At 34.2% G+C, this 25,883-nt stretch overlaps 2 protein-coding genes across 2 annotated transcripts in view; both read right to left on the bottom strand.

Annotated features, from left to right (window-relative positions):
• Nucleotides 1–20,728: 20,728 nt before the first annotated feature.
• On the bottom strand, nt 20,729–23,662 carry LOC137253120 (odorant receptor 49b-like). Its single transcript, XM_067789548.1, has 5 exons — nt 23,403–23,662; nt 21,993–22,092; nt 21,278–21,379; nt 20,992–21,099; nt 20,729–20,910 (listed from the first exon to the last, which is right to left on the bottom strand). Exons 1-5 carry the CDS (start codon nt 23,660–23,662, stop codon nt 20,809–20,811), a joined length of 672 nt encoding a protein of 223 aa, XP_067645649.1. The 3' UTR covers nt 20,729–20,808.
• tipE (temperature-induced paralytic E) overlaps nt 23,418–25,883 on the bottom strand; it is an 80,703-nt gene continuing 78,237 nt past the window's right edge. The window contains exons 5-6 of the transcript XR_010953732.1: nt 23,780–23,912; nt 23,418–23,469 (exon numbers count right to left, since the gene is read on the bottom strand). The gene's annotated coding sequence lies outside the window, so the exon portion shown is untranslated. The remainder of the gene's footprint in view (nt 23,470–23,779; nt 23,913–25,883) is intronic.

The raw sequence follows: 25,883 nt of genomic DNA, 5'->3' as shown, positions 1-25,883 counted from the left end.
TTCTTAAATATTTATCCTTATCAAATAGCGACATAAAAACAGTGACCATTAAAATAAACCAGTGTTCGGAAAAACTTTAAATGAAGTGAATGTCCTTCAAGGAAGTGTGAAAAAAAAAGTAAAGTCAAAGAAAAATTACTGAATAGTTAAAATATATTAACTTAAAAGCTATTTAAAAAGTGTACAGAAAAAGTGTGTACAGAGAAGTGTACAGAAAAAGGAAAATAAAATCATCCTTATAAAATAAACCAATGTTTGAAAAACGTTATCTAAAATAAAAATCCTTGAAAAAGGATAAGTGAAAACAAACAGTAAATTCAAATAAAAATTAGTGAAACAACTTCGAAATAAATACCTATCCTTAAAAATATAAGAACAAGCATATTAATTTAAAGGCTATTAGGAAAATAGACAGTGTAAAAAAAAAGCATATAAAAAGTGGCAGAAAAGCAACCAACAATATTCTAGAGAAGAGGAAAATTAAATAGTTGTGAAAAAAATTTCGTTTTGACGGTAAATTCTGAATTATTTAAATAAAAGAAAGGTACAAAAAAAAACACCGAATACAAATACAATACGCTAAAACAATAATTATTAAATTGTGATGAACATCTTCAAACAGACATTTTTCTAAAAAAAGACGTTGATTTAAAAACTAAAGGCACCCTCTAAATTAAAAAAAAAATCTGGAAGTGGCATCTGTAAATCGCAGGACGAAATACTTCACCAATCAACAGGACCCTCGTTACTTCGATATATATGTACGTATAAAAAATTATTAGTTTTAAGAATTGCATTAATAAATATCTATATTCCAATTATCATTATTATAAAAAATTTATAGTGTTTCTACAAAAAATTTTAATAAAAAAATGGATAGAAATGCAGTGGCTAGTTTACTGGCGTCGACAGTAGAAGTGGTTGAAGAGAACTTTAGGGAACAATTAGCAGAGCTAAGACGTGATTTTCAGAGTATTATATCTAAAAGAGTAGAAGTTTTCAGTCCCGTAACTATTGTTGCAGGTACGCAAAGTAGCCATACGGATCTTAATTTGATTAAGTCTCTACCAGAATTTAGGGGTAAAATATCTGAATATCCAGCATGGAGGGAAGCAGCTAGGTTCGCGATAAACTATTATACCGAGGGCTCGGAGCCATATTATATTGCCATGGGTATTTTGCGTAACAAAATAACGTCGGCAGCTAACGAAAATCTTAGCGCTTTTAACACTCCGCTAAACTTTAAAGCCATTATTTCTAAGTTAGACCAATTATATGCAGATAAACGACCACTCCACATATTAGAAAATCAGCTCAATATATTGAGGCAGGGACAAATGTCTATTAGTGAATATTATGATGTAGTTGATAGGCAACTTACTTTGATTCTAAACAAAAATATTATGACATATAGCAGTAATGAGGAACTTTGCAATGCGTTTAATGTAAAGGCTAGGGAAAACGCTTTAAGGGTATTCATTTCCGGTCTCAGGCGCCCACTTTGCGATACCCTTTTCTCTGCGAACCCACCAGACTTACCCAGTGCACTAGCTGCAGCGCAAGAGTTGCAACATAATCGGGACAGATATAACTTCGCGCATACATATGCCTCGGGAAGATTGCCACAAGTACATCAAAGTACCCCATTTTCTAATACTCCTCCTCATCCAAATCGATCAAATCCAAGCAGTTCAGCACAATACCCCGTTCCAATGGAAATAGATCAGGGAACCTCTTGTTTCAGAAGAAATCCTCAAATCAGAAACAATCCTTTCGAACAGCGAAATCGCCAACAAACATTTCAACAGGGAAATAGTTCAAATCAACTAAATTCTCATCAACAGCGGACGCGGCAACAAGCCAACAACTTTGCCCAACCTCAAGAACAATTCAAGAGACCTTACAATAACACTACCTCCACTCAAGCACCCTTTAACAAACTGCAACGTATTAACGCTATGGAAAATAATTCATTTTCCACGGCAGTGGACGAGTACGAAGACCCTTTGTCGAATGAACCATACTACTCCGAAATGGAAGATAATCAGCCTCTAGATGAGATAATTTTTTTAGGCTAAGGTCGAACTTGCCCTTCATTACTCGAACTTTACCTAATGGGCAAGTTCTTAAAATTCTGATAGACACGGGAACCGCGAAAAATTACATAAAAAAATATGGTTTTTTGAAAGGAATAACCGCCACACAATATCCCTTTCAACTAAGATCTATAAATGGTGTAAATAAAATTTCTGAGAAATGTAAAGTCAATATTCTAGGAACGACTGCTACTTTTTATATATTACCCCAATTAGATACTTTTGATGGAATCATTGGATATGATTTGTTGAAAGATATCGATGCAAATATTGACACAAAAGCTGGACTGATTTTCCATAAAAACGGAAAAGAGAATCTCAACTTTTTTCAATGTCAGGAAGTTAACATGGCTCATACTAAAAAAATTGAAACACCTTGTAGTATTGAAACACTTAAACAAACTAATTTTAACGCATTTGCGAACCCCAATAGAGCTCTTCCGTATAGCACAAATGTAATAGCAAGTATAGACATGGTAACTGATAAGCCAATTTATTCAAGAAGCTATCCTTACCCAATATCAGTATCGAATTTTATTAACAACGAAATTGAGTCCCTACTTAAAGACGGCATAATAAGGAAATCATATTCACCCTATAACTCGCCTGTTCATGTAGTTTCAAAGAAAGGGTTAGATGATGACGGAAACCAAAAGTTGAGAATGGTCATCGACTTTCGGAAGCTAAATGAACATACTACATCTGACAAATATCCAATCCCAGGTACTACAGTAATACTCTCAAATTTAGGTAAGTCCAAGTTATTTACGACACTCGATCTTAAATCAGGGTTCCACCAGATTTGCCTTCGAGAGAAAGATAGGTGCAAAACAGCATTCAGCGTAAACAATGGCAAGTATGAGTTTTGCCGTTTGCCATTTGGCTTGAAAAATGCGCCAAGCATATTTCAAAGGGCAATAGATGACATTCTGCGTGAAGACATTGGGAAAATATGTCACGTTTACGTTGATGACATCATCATTTTCTCACCAGACGAAAGTTCCCATTATAGGCATGTCGATTCCATTCTAAAGAAAATCGAGCGAGCAGGAATGCGAGTGTCCTTAGAAAAATCTAAATTTTTTAGGAACGAAGTCGAATTTTTAGGTTTCACAGTCTCGCATAAAGGAATTCAAACATGTCCTAGTAAAGTAGATGCCATCCTAAATTACCAACAGCCGAAATCGTTAAGATCTCTACGGTCCTTTTTGGGTCTGTCGGGCTATTACCATAGGTTTATAAAGGACTATGCGCATATTTCAAAACCACTTACGAAATACTTAAGAGGTGACAATGGCCACGTTACTAGTAGACAGTCCAAAAAGATTAATATCTCATTAGACGAAGAAGCAATAAATGCCTTCAATAAACTTAAAACTATTTTGGCCTCAGAAGACGTCCTTCTCCAACACCCAGATTACTCTAAGCCGTTCGAGATAACAACCGATGCCTCATCCGTAGCACTAGGAGCTGTGCTTTCGCAAAACGGCAAACCTATAACGATGTTATCTCGTACACTATCTAAGGCTGAGGAAAACTATGCCACGAATGAACGTGAACTGTTGGCAATAGTTTGGGCATTCCAAAAGTTAAGGCATTATCTGTATGGCATTAAAAACATACATATTTTCACAGACCATCAGCCGCTTACATTCGCCATGTCAGATAAAAACCCCAATTCGAAAATTAAAAGATGGACCGCATTTATAAATTCATTTGCTCCGAAATATTTTTATAAGCCCGGTAAAGACAACAAAGTAGCGGATGCACTTTCGCGTCAATATATGCACAATCTGGATGACTCAAGCGCTACAGCTCATAGTGAATTATCTCTTTCAGACACAATAAAAACCATAAAAAATCCCGTAAACCAATTTAGATCCCAGTTAGTGCTGACACCATCCGAGGTGAACAGCAAATCCACCAAAATTCTATTCCAAAAACTTGTTAGACATTTCATACACTTTAAAACTGCAGAATATCTTTTACAAACAATCCGGGAAAAGGTTAACGCAAATGTAGTAAACGGAGTTTGTTGTGATCTCGAAACCTTAGCCAGAGTTCAGTCGTTACTCTTGTCCAATTTCCCAGGAGTAAAGTTTATACATACGGAAAGGATTGTAATTGACTTAATAAAAAGAGAAGACCAAATCGAGGCTGCTACCACGGAGCACAACAGAGCCCATCGCTCAATTCAGGAGAACTACAAGCAGTTGATATCTGAATACTTTTTCCCAGATATAAAGAAAACCCTTACAACAATTACTAAAAATTGTAAAACTTGTTCGGAGAATAAATATAATAGACACCCATCAAAATTAGAAGTAGGAAAAACACCAATTCCAGAATATCCTGGCCAAATCCTCCATGTAGACATATTTTCGGTAGATAAATTTCATTTTTTTACCTGCATAGATAAATTTTCCAAATTTACAATTACGATTCCTATCGAATCCAGATCAACAACCGATGTTAAAACTGCTCTACTTTTAGTACTGAACAAGTTCAGAAAAACCAAAATAGTTGTTTCCGATAACGAGAAATCCCTTCATTCCAATACAATATCCAATTTATTGAAATATCATTTCGAAATTGAGCAGTTTTTCATACCAGCCTTACACAGTAAAAGTAACGGCCAAATAGAAAGAGTACATTCAACGCTAACAGAAATCGCAAGATGTATAAAAGCCGAACAAAATATAACAGATACCAATGAATTGATTTTACTTGCAACATATAAGTATAATAATTCAATACATTCTACTGTAAATGCGAAACCCATAGATGTAATTAATAATTTTCCCAAAGATCACCTAGACTCAATTAAAGTAGCGCTTACTGTTGCACAAGAAAATGTCGTTAAAAAATCTGTTAACAATCATAGAAAATTTAATGAAGGAGAAAAGGTATATGTTCGCCGCAATAAACGCCTAGGGAATAAATTAAGCAAGGTGTACGTGGAAAACATTGTACAAAAAGATTTAGGAACAACTGTGTTGATAAATGGCAAAAAAGTCCATAAGGATAACTTAAGATAAGGATTCAGCATATCAAGTATAAACGCAACTGGTTTGTCAAAAAAAAACAAAAAATCTTTTAAATCAAAGGTATTAAGTCATCAATTCAACGACTTCTACTGATCACCCAATAAAAAACAACTAGCTTTAAATTTAATTCAAAACCATGAAACATAGTTTTTACGAAATATTGGATTCCTTAAATTTTGATGTAAAAAAAAAAAAAAAAAATTTTTATTTTTTGATATTGAATTTTGAAAATTATTATACAAAAAATCGTACGTATGTATACGACAACTGTAGTTTTCTTATAATAATTTTCTTAAGATTCTCTACCAACCAAAATCACATGATTATATAAAAAAAAATCTAACTACAAACATACCGAATGGAAGTAAAACCAAATAATTTTCATGTAAGGTTTTCCTAGCTTAACTCGAAATAAAATGTAAATAATACGGAAACAATAATTTTCGATTAAATTGAGAATACTAACTTAGAAAATATGTATACAATTACCTTAAAACTCAAATTATAAAAGTCCGCATAAAATTGTTCTGAAATGTACATATATATATCTAATTTAGTGAGACAAAAAATTATGAATTTTTGCTATATTTTTCAAGAACTTATAAATAAAATGGAAATAATATTTGAATTAAAAATGTACATATGTATACAGAAAAAAAATATTTTCAAAACCAAATAAATAAATAAACTATTATTATATTTAAAAATATTATAATTTTTTTCAAAACACTTCCTATAAAAGCTTACTTATAATTTTTTTGAATTGTAAATAGAGTATTGACATGGTTTAGTAAAAAATATCCAAACATTATAAATATATTTTAAGAGCTACAATAACTCAAGATTAAAATGGAAATAATAAGTATGAAAACAACGTACATATGTATACGAAACACACTATTTCAAAAATTAAATAAATAAATTATTATTATATTAAAAAAAATCTATAATTTTCTTTAAAACGGTTTTTATAAAAGCCAAATTCTAATTTTTTTTATGGTAAATATAGAAATATTTTTTATCGAAGCCTAACTTTACGAAGCTACAATAATTCAAAAATAAAATGAAAATAATAATTATATAAAAAAACGTACATATGTATACGGAAAACATTATTTACAACATTATAAATCATTGATTACCACTTAAAAAAAAAAAAAAAAAAACCATGTTATATCTTTTAGAAAAAAGCTTATTGTAAAAGCCAATTTAAAATTTGTAAGAGAAGTAAATATGGAATTCCCGTAATTTAGTAAGAAATTAAAGAATTAAATATTTGCAGCTAATTAAAATTTCAAAAGATGTCAAATTATAACTCTTTAAAAAAAAGTCACACAAGATCATCGAAATCATTATTTCTTTACGAAGTCCGCAAAAGAAAAGGATATTTAGATTATAGAAAATATATCTTTTTATTTTTTAAAAATATGTATAGTTATAAGTTCGTCGGATCAGGGACGCTCCGAATTTAAGAGGGGGAGGAGTTAAGTTATGATGCCTATTGCACATCTCTGCTAAGTCAACAATATGCCTAGCTTCTCTACGTAGCCTCAAACAACTAGTTAGCAACCAAGTCAAATGGCAAGGTCAATTGATGCAGAGCAAAACAAACCAAAAAATGATCATCGCTTGTGAAAGGTACTTGGAAACAGGGGCTTGATGTATTCGATTTAAATAAATGAACACTCGCACTTTAGTTTAAACATTTAATGAGTTAGTTAATAAAAATATTAATATGAAATTGAATAATGTTTTAATGTATGTAATTAGGATTGATACGCCTTGCGCGGCGTACACTCTCGTCGGCTGCTCGTCACTTACTACTGCTTAGACCAAAACAGAGTTGCCACCCTTACAGTTCGGCCTTTCCTGATAATGCGGAACGTCCCCGTGACGCTTCTGTTAAATCTTCGCCGTCTTCAATATCGCTATTATCTTCGCGCTCATATAATTGTGGTAGAGTACACCATGGTTTAATTTTATCGCTGGCGTAAACGGAGGAATACTGACGTTGCGTTCTTTTAGACCCAGGAATATCTCGTACAACGTAGCGGTCGTTATTTAATATGCGGACTATTTCGAATGGTCCCTTGTACCGGGGTTCTAATTTACGTGACGTACCTGTACTTGGAGCTTCGTATTCTACAACTACCAGATCGTTGACTTTATACTTGGTTGGAGTTGCATGTTTTTGGTCAAATCGCTGCTTACTTTTTATGCGCTCTCGTACTATACGGTCTGCTGCCGTTGTTCGTAGTTCGTCTATATTTTCTGTAGATGAGTCATCATGTTGTAATGCCAGGACAATCTTATTTTGGAGGACATCGCGTGGTCGAAAACCGTAGAGTAACTCTTGCGGTGTACACAACGTTGTTTTGTTTTTCATACTATTGAGGCACCATTGTAAATTTCGAAGCGATTCGTCCCAGCGTTTGTCGTTGGTTACGGTTGGCAAAAGCATTGACAAAATGGTTCGATTACAACGCTCAACCAACCCGTTGGCTCGTGGAGTTCTCACTGCGTTAGCTATATGCTTAATGTCGTTGTCTTTGCAGAAACGTTCAAACTCTTTGGAAGTATATGCGGTTCCACGATCGGAAATAATGCGCTCAGGCATACCCACGAAACTACTGATGTCTTTGAATACGTCGATTACGTGTTTAGTCGCAGTGCTTTTCACAGCTCGTATAATTACGAATCGTGTAAACGCGTCGATTATAACCAGTATATGTTCATTACGTCTTACGCTCTTCGGAAATGGACCAAGGTGATCTACGTGCACCGTTTTAAATGGTATGGGCTCCACTTCGCCCACGTGTAACTCACCCTCTTTCATACCCCCTGGAACTTTGTTGTATGTGCACTCAATGCACGACTTTAGGTATGACTTAACGTAGTTTCGCATGCGAGCAAACCACATATGCTCACCAATGCGTTGTAGCGTTTTCTCTAGACCTAAATGTCCAGCTTTGTCGTGTGCGTTATGGACAACTTGCCACCGTAATGTCTTTGGAACTACCCAATCGTATTTACCGTTGACTACCTTAAACAATCTCCCCTTCTTCAATTCAAATTCTTTCGTAGCGCCTTTATCGCCCCGTTGTATTTTATCGATGATTTCTTTGATATGTTCGTCCTGCAATTGCATACCAAACAGCCAATCTTCTTCAGCTATTTTGACTTTGTCGGTTCGTAATGATGCTGTTTCAATTTCACGTGGTTCTTCAACAGGAGAACGGCTCAACGCATCTATATGCGCCATTCGCTGCCCACTGCGATGCTCAATATCAAGATCATAATCCTGAATACGCAACCACCACCGTGCGATTCGTGGCACCAATTCACGTTTTTTCATTGTTGTCGTTATTGCGCTACAATCGGTAATTAATTTTATTCGTTTCCCGTAAATGTAGTACCGAAATCTTTCGACGGTTTCGACTACCGCTAGCGTCTCAAGCTCGTAGCTGTGATACTTTTTCTCCGCGTCTGTGGTCGCCCGACTATAATATACGACAGGTTTCCAATGTTCATTTTCTTTTTGTAATAACACGCCCGCAAGCCCGATTGAACTCGCGTCAGTATGTACTTGATGTTCTGCATCAACTCGAAATGCAGTCATCACCGGTCGAGAAACTAAAATATCTTTAAGTTTATTAAATGCGTTTTGTTGATTTTCCGCCCATACAAACGGCTCGTTTTTACGTAAAAGTCGATTTAGTGGCGCAGCTATTAGTGCGTATCCCGGGACAAATTTACGAAAGTAACCGCTAAGCCCGAGAAACTGCCTTACTTCGGGTACGTTTGTTGGCGTTTTATAATCACGTATGGATAAAGTTTTCGCGAGACCAGGTGCAATACCGTCCGGGGTTAACTCGTGACCCAAGAACTCGATTGTGTTTTTCAAAAATTCACATTTTTGTATATTTAACGTAACGTTTGCTTCGCGAATAGCGCTGAGTACTCGTTGCAATTTTTCGTACATTTCGTTTACCGTTTGGCTACCGATTAAAATGTCATCCATATAGTTCATCATATCATCACATTTGACACGTTCTTTTATTTTAGCAATTAATCGCTGAAATACTACCGGCGCGTTTTTAAGTCGTAAAGGCATCCTCTTGAACTCGAATAACCCCTTCGTAGTTACGAATGCGGTGTATTTTTGACTGTCTTCCGCAATTGGTATTTGATAATACCCACTATTTAAGTATAATACCGTGAAATAAACGTATTTCTTTGCACTTTGTAGTTGTTCCTCAATATTTGGCATTGGAAAAATTTCTTTATTCATATGCTGATTGAGTCGCCTAAAATCAACACACAATCGCTCACTACCATTTTTCTTTTTAACTAAGATCATCGGACTAGCATATTCCGAATTTGATTTGCCTATAATGTCAGCCGCTAAGAGTTCATTAACCATATCCGCTATTATTTGCTTTTTAGGTTCGGGAACCCTAAATGGTTTTTGCGCTATCGGAATGTTAGTATCTAAAGTTAACTTCATTTCAACCAAATCAGTTTTACCTATCTCACGTATATTTGTTGAAAAAACATCTCCGTAGTTATTCAACAACTCAGTTAGTTCAGTTTTTACATTTATATCGTCAACTCCGCACTTGATATTGTCGATATTAAATTTATTTTCGCTCGCTAATGTTATTCGCCCGTCTACGATAACCGCACGCATATCATTAAAAATGTTTTGCCCTAATAACAAATCTGCTGATAAGAGCTCATCGTCAACAACATATAATGTTACTAATCGTTTTAGATTTTCAATTTGTAAATCAACATGAATCTTTGCATGTGCATATATAACACCTCCGCAAAACCCACTAATTTTTAATACACATTTTTCTTTTTCGCAATTTACCTTATTTGCTACAGTCGCTCTGACCATGCTACATTCACTACCTGTATCGATAAATGCCATAAATTGCTTTCCGTTGATCAAAACACTCTGCTCAAAAATGTTATTGTGCATAATTTCGCGCTGTGTATTCGTTTTTCTCACCACTGTTTTCTTCTTTCCACAATTTTGTGGTTCACTTTTGGGATGCACTTTATCACAGTCTATGCATCTTTGCCTACGTTGCGGTTGTGGACATTTGGTAGATATATGCCCCTTTTCTTGGCAATTAAAACAAATCAGTTGTTTGTTTTTGTCGCTTCTTTCGCCACTACTCTTCTCCCTTTCAACCGGCTTTTCGTATTTACCCGAACGCGCAGGAATGTTTTTTGTATAATCAGTGATCGCTTGACGAAATTCGCGCATTGTTTTAAACCGATTGACTGCCAAAGCTACTTGTAACTCGCGATGCTTCAACCCTTCTCTCGCATATTTCACCACTGCTGGTTCACTCAAAGCATACCGTTTACCTAAAGCACTCATACGAAAACAATAATCTAGTAGTGTTTCGTTTGTTTTACGCACTGCTTGCCTCATTTTGTAATGTATGTCAGCTTCGTCCGGCATACAGCTAAACTCTTCACACAACTGTTGTGACAATTCACTCCAATTCGAATATAACTTATCTGTAGAATTGAGCCACATTTTCGCGGCGCCTTTGAGTCGACTATACACTGCCAATAACAAACACTTTTCTTCCCATTGGTATGCGCTCATAACACTATTAACTCTGTCTATAAATTGTTCAACCGTGATTGACGATTCGCTTGTTGGATCGAAGTCCGGTATAGTTTCCGCTATTTCTTTCACCGAATATTTGCTTTTGTTAACGTTTACCACCGACGTTTCGATAGCCGTTTGACCGTTTTGCGAATTCGATGTGCTCGCGACAACACTAACTGGGGTGTTTGAGTTTGTTTGCATCATTTGCATCATCGAAGTAAACATTTCGCGCAACTCATTAATTTGCTCTTGCACATTCGTTTGAGTAAATTCTATTACATCCGTGCCAACCGCTTGGCTTAGTCGCAAAACTAACTCGTTTTTCAGCCCTTCTGTCTCCAATCCTCTTTCACTGAGCAGTTCTTTAATCTCCGTCAATCTTAAACTATTAATTTTTACAAGCGGCATTTTGTTTGTTTACGTTTTTCGTTACTATAATCACCCTTTCGTTGTTAAAATTCGTTTTTATACGCTTTTGTACGTGTGTTTATGCACGATCTCGTTGACGTTAGTTTCTAATTAGAAATTTGCTTCGTTTGTTTCGCTTTCCCGAATCGTATTATTTGCGATACCGGGCACGTTATTGTTTCATTCACGCGTATATGTTTCACGCTACCGTTCAGAGATATTAGACGTTCATCTCTCTTTCGCTACCGTACGTTTATATATTACTTAGTGAATATTACTTCTTCGGTTAACTCAATTATGGAGTATTTTACGCATCTCGTTCACGCAAATGGTATACATACGACATTTGCTACTTCAAATGTAAGTCACATTAACATCTCTTTCTTGCTTACGGACAATGAATGCTTTGCACAAATATATATACGTATTTGAACTCAACGTTTAATACACAACGAAATTCACAGAATGCCAGCGGAGCACCAACGCCACTCTGCCGGAGTCTCACTATCCCGTTATTTGCAATTTTACAATTCTTACGCCGATTCATCCCACTTCTGACCTGAAAGGTACTTGGAAACAGGGGCTTGATGTATTCGATTTAAATAAATGAACACTCGCACTTTAGTTTAAACATTTAATGAGTTAGTTAATAAAAATATTAATATGAAATTGAATAATGTTTTAATGTATGTAATTAGGATTGATACGCCTTGCGCGGCGTACACTCTCGTCGGCTGCTCGTCACTTACTACTGCTTAGACCAAAACAGAGTTGCCACCCTTACACTTGCCTAACAACAATCCAACTCAAATGCCCATCGCTTGCCTAACAGAGCTTGCCCAACAACAGCGCAACTAATCGCACAAAAGCACCACGTGACGCTACCATAGTAACATCATATGCAAGCCAACAGCATAACAACCCACTGCATACGATCACAGCATAGCAACATCATATGCACGGGCTTGGTATGCAACCCAACGGTAGAACAAGTAATCGCGCGTGGTTCTATCATAGCAACGGCAGGTTTAATATCCAGCCCAGCAACGCACTGCACAATGTCACTGCTTGCGCTTGCTTACCATAGCAACGTGATGGTCGTAGGCAGGCATAAAGAGAAGCGTTAAAACTGATCGCGCGACGTCGCTGCTTGCACTTACCTAGCAACTTGCACTTATCATAGCATCACATGCGCTAGCAACAACAACTGAATGTGCGACCGTTTTACATATGATAACAGCAGCAGCAGAATGGCATTAGGAAAGGTATTTAAGGAGGCATCATTGCCTTTCGAGGGTAATTCAGTTTAATCAGAGAAGTTGCACGATCAACTAATTAGTTGCTAAATATTTAAAGTTATTTTAAATAAAGTGTTAAAGTGTATTAAAATAAAGTGTTGTGTTGTGTTATTTATTTAAGAAAAGCAAGGACCATAAGGACCTGTATAACTTACGTACACGCAGGGAGAAGCAGTGCACAAACACATGCATATATCTTATCTGAGATGCTTCCGAAAGTATGCAATTGTAATTGTGGAAGTGTCGCTCACAAATACGCGCGCATATGAGAATCTATACACGAGCATCTGTAGTTATAACTATATGGCAGTAACTAAGTAAATTCTGGAAGCATCTAGAAGATGTAACGAGGAAATCACAGATTATAAAAGCGCCAAAGGTAGAGGCGCTAGAATCAGAGCACGCAATCTGTAGGGCAATAGTAGAGTTATTTATTGTGAAGTACTTTAATAAAGGCCTTTTTGCAGTTTTAAATATTGGAGTTATTTATTCAACAGTTTAGTGATTCGAACTTAGCAGAAGGTTGCAAATAAGAGGATTTGCAGTAAATTCGTTACAGTATTAACTGTTGCATGCTCTTCGGCGCACTTGATACTGTCCTACCTTATGTTCCAATGAAACATGCACCAGGGGCCTTATTCACTAACTGTGAGTTTTAAAGTGTATACACGGAATTGTGTAAACTTTGAAATTCTGATTCTGTAAAGCAAAACTGTGAACAATGAAACTCACTGATAAAAACTTCGTGAGTTTTCTTGGCAGCCAGTGTACACTATTGTGACATTCAAACTCTTTTTTGTTTTCATGGCGTTTGATGAATATTTTCTCACTGATCTTTACATTCATTCACTGAAGACTTTTACATTCAGCGCTCGTTCAGCAAAACAGTGTGCACAATTATTCAATTTTTCGAGCTCAAGGCCACACATAAATAAAAACCAAATATTTTATATGTTTCAATAAATATATTTGTTCAATGATTGATAGATATTTCGACCTCAATCGGAATCATCTTCGGGTAAAAAAAAATAAAAAAAAAATATTATTAGTGATTTTGGGCCAGAGTATCGATTTTATTAATTTTTCTAAAAGGAGCTTTTCGGCCGATAAATAAAAACCAAAAACTTTTGTTTTTTCCTATTCTCCTACGCGTTTCGATGTTTTTTATAACATCTTCATCAGGGAGTCTGGTTTATTCTAATAAAACATAAAACGAAAAAACAAACATTAAAAAGTTATTAATAACTAACATCAAGCAATAACATATTTTCCAACAGTTCACTTAAATTTAGTATAATACAAAAACATTTGAACTGCAATTTTGTCTTTAGACGTAACATTGAACATAAAACGTTTACCGTTAACATGAAATGTTTCCTTTTTACATGTAACATTTATTAACAAAAACGTTCATTCAACAACATACATACATATACAAATTAACACAATTAAAATTTTCGACTGCGTCCATTGCCTCGTCCATTGCATTTGATGGCAGTTGTGTATGCGCCGTTTATATTATTTACGTCTTCTTTGAAGTTTACCGTCTTCTCTATTTTTTGTTGTATGCGTAACCCTTCGAGTGTTAGTCGCGCCCTCTCTCTCCTCTCTATATCTAAAATCTTAACATTATCGAAGTCCGCTGTATGGCATTTGCTGGTTAGGTGCTCAGCAATAGCAGAAGTCGTTTTCATATTTTTCGCATCTGATTTGTGCTCACTAATTCGGGTGTCCAATGATCTCTTCGTTGTACCAATATAAACTTTTTCGCACACTTCTCCTTCCTTTCCGTTGCATTTTATTTCGTAGACTACATCGTGTTGTTGTTCCTTGTTAATTTTGTCTTTTGTTTGTGTAAATATTTTATTTAGTGTTTGGTTTGGTTTATGTGCTAATGTTATGTTGTTGTTTCGCATAAAATTTTCCATTGATTTGTTGTCCGTTAGTCCTGGTATGTATGTTACACCTGTATATAGTCTCTTATTGTTTTCATTATTCAAATTTGCATTTTTGGTTACATTGTTAGTGCTGATTGTTTTTGTTGTTGCCAGCCATGTGTCTATTAATTTAATAGGGCACGCATTTTTGTATAAAATATTTTTAATTTTTCGGTTATTTTCAGTTATGGACTCCTGATCACTTAAGTCGCGTACTTTCTTTATAAAGTTGATAGCCGTGTTTCTTTTTTGTATCCATGGTTGATTAGAATGATAGTTAATTTCGCGACGATGCTACAGCTTTTGCATACCAATTCGTTTTCAACTTTTTATCCGATTTTATTATTTCCATATCTAAGAAGGCCAATTTTAAAGGGTAAGACAAACAAAATTGTTAATGGGTTTAAATTGGACAAGACAAGGAAAGAAATGGAGAAAATTCAAAAACAATTTATATGGACAATTTTAAATCTAGAAATAAATGAAGCAAACATCCAAATAAAAATTGTAAGTACAGACATTTGGCACATTAGGGAGGACCTCAAAAAGAGATTAGAAAAAGAAGACTTTAGTTCGGTATTGGCGAACCAAAAACAGCTCACAGAAAAAATAGCCATCAGCACAGAGGAACAGCTCAGTTCAAACGGCAAAATTGCAGTTCAAATTGTATTATATTAAATTTAACTAAACTGTTGGAAAATATGTTATTGCTTGATGTTAGTTATTAATAACTTTTTAATGTTTGTTTTTTCGTTTTATGTTTTATTAGAATAAACCAGACTCCCTGATGAAGATGTTATAAAAAACATCGAAACGCGTAGGAGAATAAGAAAAAACAAAAGTTTTTGTCTTTTTATTTATCGGCCGAAAAGCTCCTTTTGGAAAAATTAATAAAAAAAAAAATATTGTGCACAATAATTTACAGAATCGCATGAAAATTTAGGTGTAAATTGTGTGTGCAAATCAGTTTTCAATGAGTGTACATTTTTCAGTTTTTCACAATTAGGCAATTGACCCCCAGATACGGATAGAGATTTATCATGCAAATACAACAATGTGATACATACTTAGAGATTGATAACTAATACATGTCACGAAAATACTAATTAATATTATTTGAATAAATAAGTTTTCATTTTTATTGAACAATTTAGACATGAAACAAGGTACAAAAAATTAAGAAATAAGACTTCATTTTAAAAAACACTCAACTGAGTGAAACATTAACTGATTTTCGCCTTCTTAGCAAGTACTAATAATGAGCATAAATTATTTATTAATAAAAAAAGTAAAACGGTAACTCACTTCAAGGCAGTGCAATATTTGCAGATATTGCACATATGGTTCTTAAACATACATTTTTGGCAAAAATCACATTTAGTTTAAACTTTTATGTCCTTTAAACGGGCACACACAGAACACCACATCCTTTTTTGATTGTTTTCCGAATTTCAGTTAGTATGAGACGTGAAAGCATCTAATAACATTTTAAAATTTTTAGGTAAAGATGGCAATTTCGATCTCGACTATTGAACACTTTTTTACGCGGTTACTCGCGGGGTGCAACAGACACCCTACCCGAAATTTAGACGCTCCGTTTAGCTGAACGGTAAAACTGAAACTAACCAACATGAACCTACTAATAAAGTGTATAAATATACTCAGCTATTAGAAAAATTGCGGCCCTGGTACACCCGGAAACAAATGTATAACAGTAATTAAGAGTGTTGGGGTGTAATTTATACCCAGCGCGAGTAACGGCGGGTTAAGAGTAGGGGGCATTAGTTTTCGCTAACGCTAAAAGTCCATCATCAAAACTACCATAAACAGTATCAAGAGCGCAGAATAGTGCGCAACATTTAGTACCATATGACTACATGGAACTAATAACTGCTTTACTTTCACATAGATTCACATGTTCCTTATGACAACATGGTACTAAATGATCTTCTGCGTTCTTGATACTGTTTTAGACATTTTTAGCGATGGAGTTTCTCTTTATTTTCCTCTTGGTAGCCAAACTTGAAGTTTTTTTATTTAAAAATGTGTATTTTGCTTTTAAATTATTCATTTTCTTAACCAAATTTCTTGAAATCGGCAAATTAGTCACAAAATTCATCGATGAGTATGTACTGATATTAAAAAAAATTAAGCTATCGTTAGTTCAATGCCTCTAGCATCAATTATTTTTTTATTTTTAAAAATATACTTCTCGTGAATAATGTTGATATTATTGAATAGAAGGCGCAAAGACAGATGAAGCGAAATAAATAATTAGAGAAACGTTCGGCGCTTCGGGTAAAATTTTCAAACTTTTCATAGTCCTTGTGTCATTCTCGAGCTAGAAAGGAGCGAGGAAAAACAAAAATGCTGGTAGTCCATTCCTTGCGAAGGAACGCTGCTTTTTCCAAAACTTACCTGGAACTCCATATGCCATTTTTCGATATCGCTAAAAAAACTCAAAAATTTCTTGCTTTTAAATATGAATACACAGGCACGAACCGTGACCATAGTTTGACCAAAAAAAAAAAAATAAATGTAAGGCGCGATAACCTCCGAAGAGATCTAAGGCCGAGCTTCTCTTCCAATTTGCGTCGTGCTCCTCTTGATTTTTCCCTACAAATTGGCCGGACGGGACCTACATGTTTTATGCCGACTCCGAACGGCATCTGCAAGGCAGATGAGTTTTCACTGAGAGCTTTTCATGGCAGAAATACAATCGGAGCGCTTGCCAGACACTGCCGAGGGGCGACCCCGCTTAGAAAAATTTTCTTCTAATTGAAAAATCTTATTTCTAAAATTTTGATGTTGCTTTGCCCGGGAGTTGAACCCAGGGCATACGGTGTGATAGGCGGAGCACGCTACCATCACACCACGGTGGCCGCCGACCAAACTCTATAAAAATATATGTAAGTAATTCCTCGAAACCGCTAATAGCAGTTAAAATTTTATGCAATGCTGTAATCCATATTACAATCGATAAAGAAATTATAAAATAGGAACGTCGTCGATTAGTCCAAACTTCTACAATTTTTAAAAATGTCCAATTCGAATTAAAAAGCTTTTCACACAACTTTGGTTTAGCTTTGAAAAACACTTTTTCCTTTCGCTGAGCGAAATTTGTATGTTGCGCTGAAAAATCGCTCAACATTTTTTAAGTAAAATTAAAAATAACGCAAATTTGCTTTTGCTTATATACCTTTAAGATGTGCATACATATGAACCAAAGAAAGCATTCTATGTAATTACGTTAATTATTATTTTGTTACTTGTAATCAAATCCCTTTTTCTTTTAATGTCATGAAATAATAAAAAGTTGTTAATATTTACTTTAATTGTTAGGGATTGTCGTAAAATTATTGAGAATTTTTATAAATAAAATTGCCGATCTATCGTAAATTCGGGCGGAGCTTCTGAATTCACAGACCGTTTGTCTGTTTGGACTAATTGTATGGGAATATCTCGATGATCGTTAATATACCTTCGAAGAGATTAAAGGCGCATGGTTGTAAATGCTTTAGTCGCTTCAATGTTCCCGAGTCTTATTAGTAGCGTTCTATTGTGTCATCGAGCTCTGGATCACGATCAATTCTCATTGGAACGGTCAGAATCAGTACTATGAGAGTTGACAGCACTCAACGAATGTGTACCTGTGCCTGTTATTTTCAAATTTTTTTCCCTAATCACTCCATAAATTTTACATAAAAAGTCAAAATAAATTATCAAACTAATAACTAGTAATATTAGTTCTTCAAACCATGCCACAAATGCGATATATTTTCCATTTAAAATTATATGGGATTATGCACTTAAAAATAGCTAGAGTACTATTGCTTAACAAAGTGGTCGGCAGTTAAAACACGTCCAAAAATGTTGGGAGAGGTACCAAAAGAAGCGTTTTGAACTATATAACTATCGTTCTAAGGTTGATATTAAAATTTTACTTCTGTCAGGAAACTTGAAACTTGGTGTAAAAAGCAATTGCATATTATGTTTTAGTTCTTGTATTTTTCAAATAAAACATGTATAGATTTTCTCTCATGATTTGAAATGAATGTCATGTAATTATTTTATGGCCTTAAAAATTTGTTTTCGGATTTAAAGTAAAAATGTATGGGTTTTCGTGTGAAAAAATATTTTAAATACCAGATGCCCTAGTGGCGCTAACGCCATAACCATACCACAGCGCACCAATTGGTTTTTGGTTTCTTGCCATATCCATAACCTAAAAATATTTGAGTTGGTGAATTTAATATTCGAATAATATTCGTTGTTTTGGATACGTTAAGACTAAGAGACTTATTTTTTGTGGAATATGTTTGTAATTTTATGCGTTTTCTTCATTTTTATGAAATTTTCACGATTTTTAGGTTATGGCACCATTAATCGATCACATTGGAGATGGTTATGGATATGGTTACGACTATGGCGTTAGGGTTAAGGAAGTTTAATTAGCCCTTAAGTGCTACAAATACAGAGGGTATGCTGTAAAACATTTTCAACACAACTGCCACTATGTGTATTTTTTATTTAACAATCATTTGTACATTTTTTATACTCAGTTGAGCAGAGCTCACAGAGTATATTAACTTTGATTGGATAACGGTTGGTTGTACAGGTATAAAGGAATCGAGATAGATATAGACTTCCATATATCAAAATCATCTGTATCGAAAAAAAAATTGATTGAGCCATGTCCGTCCGTCCGTCCGTCTGTCCGTTAACACGATAACTTGAGTAAATTTTGAGGTATCTTGATGAAATTTGGTATGTAGATTCCTGGGCACTCATCTCAGATCGCTATTTAAAATGAACGATATCGGACTATAACCACGCCCACTTTTACGATATCGAAAATTTAGAAAACCGAAAAAATGCGATAATTCATTGCCAAAGGCGGTTAAAGCGATGAAACTTGGTAGATGGGTTGACGTTATTACGCAGAAAAGAAAATTAGTAAGATTTTGGACAATGGGCGTGGCACCGCCCACTTTTACAAGAAGGTAATTTAAAAGTTTTGCAAGCTGTAATTTGGCAGTCGTTGAAGATATCATGATGAAATTTGGCAGGAACGTTACTACTATTACTATATATCTGCTAAATAAAAATTTGCAAAATTGAATGAAGAACACGCCCACTTTTTAAAAAAAAATTTTTTAAATTCAAATTTTAACAAAAAATTTAATATCTTTACTGTATATAAGTAAATTAAGTCAAAATTCAACTCCAGTAATGATATGATGCAACAAAATACAAAAATAAAAGAAAATTTCAAAATGGGCGTGGCCCCGCCCATTTTCATTTAGTTTGTGTGTGTGTTCATTATGCCGCTGCTTTACATTGAAGTTCGCGCATGTAGCACTTTTGTATTTAAACGTCTTCGTAAACAGCACCAAAAAGCGGGGGAGGGCGGTTTACTTCATTATTTTATGTCGTATATTTGATTGTAACATGATGTAGGCATGGTGCATTTATTTTGATTTTTACCGATGACGAAAAAGGCAGAACGTTCTCCAGAAAAAAATTTCGATTATGCAACAAGTAAGGAAGTCTAAGTTCGGGTGGAACCGAACATTACATACCCAGCTGTACACTTATGCTGTTGTTGTTTGTTTTGTGTGCTTAATAGTGTTAAAGACTACGCTTATACATATGCATATGGTTCTATTCTGAACTAATTTTTCTTCAAGATATGGCTCCCGAAACATAGAAAATTGCTTAGTCATAAAGAGGTACCAGGCCCATTTTTTTTTTTTATTTGAAGTGTTTCCTATTTATTGTTATAAATCCACTTGGGAAATGAAATACCATTGATATAAAGCTCTTTTTGCAAAGATAAAGCTTATTTTATTCGTCCACGACCCTTTTGAAAATCTTTTATATAAAAGTGGGCGTGGTCTTAACCGATTTCATTAATTTTTTTTTCAAAGCATTCTTTATAGTAAAGGCAACCCATCTGCCAAATTTTGTTACGATAGGTTTAACCATATTTGATTTATGATTAATATTTGTAAAATTGATTTTATCACAAGTGGGCGGTGCTACGCCCTATTAAAAATTTGTTTTCAAATTTTTATCAAGAGTCTCAATCTTTTATTACTTTATAATTTATTTTTACTGTTAAATAAGTTTTATTCCAATTTATACTTCTGCATACTTTTATTTAATTTTAGTTTATTTTGCTTAACGTTTGGGAAAGTGCTTGCGTTAGATATTTAATTTCTAATATTTTTTTTTTTTTTTTGTAATAAGCGACAGAGTATTGCCTAATGCGCACTCGAGATTTCAGCGATCCTTGAGTATTTCGTTAAGTTAGTAAAGAAAGTTAATTTTTTTTAAATCCCATTTACTCTGGTAGTTGAAGCTTATAATACCAAATTTATGCGGTTAGTCCACTGTTCCTTTCAGAATAGTAAAGAAAGAATAAGTTACGCGTACGATCACCATAAAAAATTCCATATTCAACGGTTTCAGGCCGCCAGCAGTTAACTAAAATAAATAAAGTTGTTATATGCAAATTGGTCATATAACTAGCAGACTTTATTTTAATGAAACCGGCTTAACGTTTACCTGCAATGGTCTCTGACTTATGGCAATTAATACTATAACGTACATACGGAACTCTTTTCCATATGTCATCCAGTTACAATTGTAGGCAGCCCGTGATATATTTATACCCTTAAGAAAAAAAATGTTTATTTTAATTCCAATCTTGGTTTCTTTTCGACAAATGAACTAAAATTATAATCACATAACAATTCAAACAAAACAATTGTTCAAATGTATCATCTTTGATTTACCACATTACATAACATGATAAAATAGAAATTATGATAGCCAAAAATTTTAAAGTTACCTCAATACAAAAGTTGTTAGCTAACCAAAAAGTAGTAAACGTTGAAATTGATAATAGTGAAATGTATTGAGCATCTCTTACAAGATTCGCTAAATCGTACTCCTGTAAAACAATTAATTATTATATTTATGATTATGTTAAATGCGACTTAATTAAAAAAAAAAAGAAAAACACATAATAAATTTTTAACACATAATAAATTATGTAAACAGGGAGTTCCGCTTTGTAAAAAAAAAAATAACTGAATTGTGAGTAACAGTGCCGTCGTATCGGGAATTTTAAAGTTCTTGTTTAGTTTTCCATATAAGTGCGACGCCATTATGACGGAATGGCACTGCGAAAAAGGTTGATCATAGCGAAAATAATCATTTAGTTATTTAAATTTATTGACAGTTCTTTTGACATGACGGCTCATCACGAATATTAGTTTGACTTTTGCACATTGTAAGTGAACTACGGTGAATATGAGGAATATTTGGGAACTGAACTTTTACAGATTAGTTCAATCAATGTTTTGCTACACAAGGTTTGTGGAATGAAAAGCAATAAAACTGTTTTAGCTTGTGATGCTTTCAAAGCGTCAATGAAAAACAGTATATATAAACGTATAAGCGTTCTATGTACTTCCGCCCTTACGGACTGGTCAGTACAACCATAATCGCATCATACGTGGTGCATATACTTGGATATGTAAATAAAATAAATAGGTACTTACCATAGTTGAATAGAAAAGTATTATAGAAGGTGTTATGCAAAATAAGCTGACGTCTACAAAATTGCCTAATGAAAACAATGCCTCCAGTTTTTTGTGAAATCTAAAATAGTATAGTATATAAACCGAATACATATTAGCAAATTCGGCACATCACTATGCCGCTAGCAAAGTAAAGGACCCATTACTGATACTTAGCATGGACTTGACTTGACTTGGCGTAAACTTGGTCACTTAGCCACGATTATACTCCACTTAGCGCATACAATCTGGCATCATAATCAGCTGTTTTCCAGCTGTCATTATTGTGAAATATTTGCTACAAAAAGTGGTGTTTTTTAAACAAAGTTAATTTTGAGTACTACAATTAATATATGAGTGTAAAAATTAATAAATAAAATAAAAATAAATATCAAAGTGTATGAAGAAATGTCAAGATGAAATGGAAACAAACAAATGGCATCTCAAAGTATAAACGTCACATAGAACTTACATAGAAAATCAAAATTCAACAGACTTTTAAGTCAAGTTAGTATAGCGAAGTTTTGAGTAATGCAATGTTCATTTAACAGAACTGTAAGTGACAGTTCTCAAGTCAAGTCAAGTCTATGCTAAGTATGATTAATGGGCCCTTAAAGCTGCGCAACCACAACCGAAAATCGTTACAAGTTCATGTCACCGGTATTCTGGCCTGTACGGTTATACTGTCAAAAAATTGAGAATGAAATGAAATGTGAACTTATTTTTGTGTTAAAAAGTATTAACATTGTTCAAAAATACATTAACATGGCTGCAAATTTTTGTTTTATTTTGTTTAAACAATTATTTAACAAACTGGTGCAATTTCGCGTGGTAGCGAGACGTTACCACCTATTTTGCTGGTAACGTTGTTTTCTGCAATCAGAATACGAAAAATTATCTGTCATTTTCGCAGGCGGTAAAATGAATGTTGTTACCAGCTTAGAATAAGGACGTTAAAGTCACTTACGGTACATACTAAATTTCGACCATAAATATGCCCTAACGACTTGTACTACATATACGTTGCATCAAATGGGACATTTTGGGGAAAAAAATTCAAACACGACGCATTTCCGAAATGACTCATTTGTTAATATTTGGACATTTGTTGGAGCACATTTTGTGGATAAACTCTTCCTTACTTAAAGAAACTATGCGGGAACATAATTGCTAAATTACGTATGACCCAATCAGTACTTTAGTAATGTGAAATTATTATAAAGCCAAATCGATAAATCGATCGATTTGTTTTCTGGGGTTCGAGTATAGCAGGAATCTAATCTACTCTCAAATCATTGGCATCAATAATCTGCCGACCATAAGGTCAAAACCCTAGTATTCCGTTTGGGTTCCGGTTCAGCTTAAAATTACAACAGCCTTAAGAATACTTACCTTATAATTAGAGAATGGCGCCTCAGACAAGTTTTGATACACGTCAATGCTTCCATTTCATCCATTTCTTGCATATATTCCAATTTAAATTGTATATCTTTCATTAGAAAAATGCCAAAAGATAACGATATCAACATAACACTCATGTATGAAGAGTATGTTAAAAGACCGAAGGGTACCAGGCATAATTCAATAGTATTCACTATTTCATAATAAGGACTCTCATATAAATCAATACCTGGCAAAGCTACTTCAATCATAAAATCTTGAAAAAAAAAATTAAAGGAATTTATACAAATAGTCTTTGATATGAGGATGACATGGTTAGCTGAAATGTGCATAGTAGCTTGTAATATCTAGAAATTTTAAATACTCACTAGTTGTAAATATCTGTGATACAATCGAGTAAAACATGCAAACAGCGCAGCAGCGAATTAAATATTTAGTGTAGCGGCCTGTTGTTTGGATGAAATCGTGTAAATTTTTTATTGTTGTTGCATCATTTTCAAGCTAAAAGTAAACGGAAAATGATAGGTTATTTTAACTACTTTAATATCCAAATTCACGAAGCACTATAGCCGGGTATATGTACACAAAACTCTTGCGAGTTTTTGTTTTAACTTTTGCGAATTTATTTATTTAGCACTATTATTTTAATGATCACTCAATATGTTACATAAATCACAGTTCACTGCTTCAAAAATAGCTTGGTAACATTTTATTTCTTCAAAATTGATACATAGGTAGGTCATAAGGCTCCATTACTGATACTTAGCATAGACTTGACTTGACTTGCCGTAAACTTGGCAACTTAGCCACGATTATACTCCACTTGGCGCATAAGATCTGGCATCATAATCAGCGTTGAAATTTATTTTTAAATAAATGTCAATTTGTATGACAAAATGTCAAAATGAAATGGAAACAAACAAATGGCATCTCAAAATGTAAACGTTACTTAGAACTTACATAGAAAATCAAAATTCAACAGACTTCTAAGTCAAGTTAAGTTTTGAGTAATCAGTAACATGCAATGTTAATTTAACAGAACTGTAAGTGACAGTTCGCAAGCCAAGTCAAGTCTATGCTAAGTATCAGTAATGGAGCCTTTACTCTAGAGACCGTGATTCAGAAAAGTTAAAGCTTTCTTGCATAGGATGTAGAGCTGGATACGATTCGGTTTTTTTAAGAATCGATTTTTTCGATTCGATTCTAAAAAAAATCGGTTAGATCGAACCAAACAAAGTTTATTTAAATTTTGCTTATTCTTTGTAACAGTATACTTGCTTACGTACTTAACCATTTACACGATTTTTACCGACAAATAAAGCTGGACAGTTCCTCTCTCCTTTCGTTGCCTGCCGATAAAATTGGAAGCCTCAATGAATGCCACATGGGTCTTCCCTTGATCGTTTCATTGGAGTGAGATACTTAGTATAGTCTTTACCGAAATATCATACTTTCTGCTTTTTTTTTTTAATCTTTTATTTCAAAACGTAGGGAAAGCAACCTTGGGAATATTAACCAATACACTTTCTTCATTAATACTTATTATTACAATATGTATAATGTTCTCGCTTCGATTACGATTATGTCATAAAAAGTATTGATTTTATATATTTGTTAAAAGTGTGAAGGCAAAACGAACCGAGGATCCAAGCATTTTGTAAAAGATCTGAATCCGTTATCTTCGACAATCCTAAAGGGTTGCATATCTGTGGCAATCATTCTAATCAAAGCAGAATCCAGTTGTTTTTTCGCTCATCTACAGACTGAGACTTCCTTATGTGGTTGTTATTAAGTTCAAAAAAGGATTCTATAGGAGCTGTTGATGAGGACATTTCCATCAATGTTGGATGTGACCGCTTCAAGTGATTTAACAAATTCGTTCTATTTCCATTTTGTATTTTTTTCCGCACAATTTGCATTTCATAGAATCGCCCTGCACTTGACTAAAGTACTTCCAGACAACAGATATGCGAATCTTTGTATTACTTATAAAACTGAATTCCCCTTCAGGGTCACTTTCAATTGGCTTACTAAAATCTAAAAATGTGGTATTAATTAGTTTTCATTTCGTACTGAACACAATATCATACCACAAAATAGATAAACACATCTTCAATATATTGCTTGCCAGAAGTGCAAAGACATTTCTTCATCTTTCTCCTTTCTCTCGAAGCCATCAATACAATAAAAGCTAAATTTATAAAAACAAAAATTACAGAATATGTATTTACCCAAGCGTCCGTAAAGTATATAGTGATGAAAACTTCGACGCCTAAAGAATCGAACGATTTAAAAAAAAATCGATTCTACATTTCTAAAAAAAAAAAGATCTATTAAATCGATTAAGAATTGAATAGAAATCCAGCTCTAATGGGATGCATAATAAGTGGCATGAAGCAGGATGTGTTCGAGCCGAGGCAGTATTGCTAAAGTGGTAATTAATGGGGGGGGGGGGGGGGGGGGGGTTGATTT

The sequence above is a fragment of the Eurosta solidaginis genome, chromosome 5, assembly GCF_040869045.1.
Source record: "Eurosta solidaginis isolate ZX-2024a chromosome 5, ASM4086904v1, whole genome shotgun sequence".
Taxonomy (NCBI): domain Eukaryota; kingdom Metazoa; phylum Arthropoda; class Insecta; order Diptera; family Tephritidae; genus Eurosta; species Eurosta solidaginis.
The sequence above is the reverse complement of the archived record's forward strand: the minus strand, read 5'-3'. Positions and strand labels throughout refer to the sequence as shown.

Bases quoted from the DNA above. Each gene is read 5' to 3' on its own strand.
- LOC137253120 (XM_067789548.1), bottom strand. From the start codon at position 23,662: ATGATTGAAGTAGCTTTGCCAGGTATTGATTTATATGAGAGTCCTTAT. The intron at 22,093-23,402 runs GTAAGTATTCTT...ATACTATTTTAG, and splicing joins CGCCATTCTCTAATTATAAG to ATTTCACAAAAAACTGGAGG. The intron at 21,380-21,992 runs GTAAGTACCTAT...ATTGTTTTACAG, and splicing joins TACTTTTCTATTCAACTATG to GAGTACGATTTAGCGAATCT.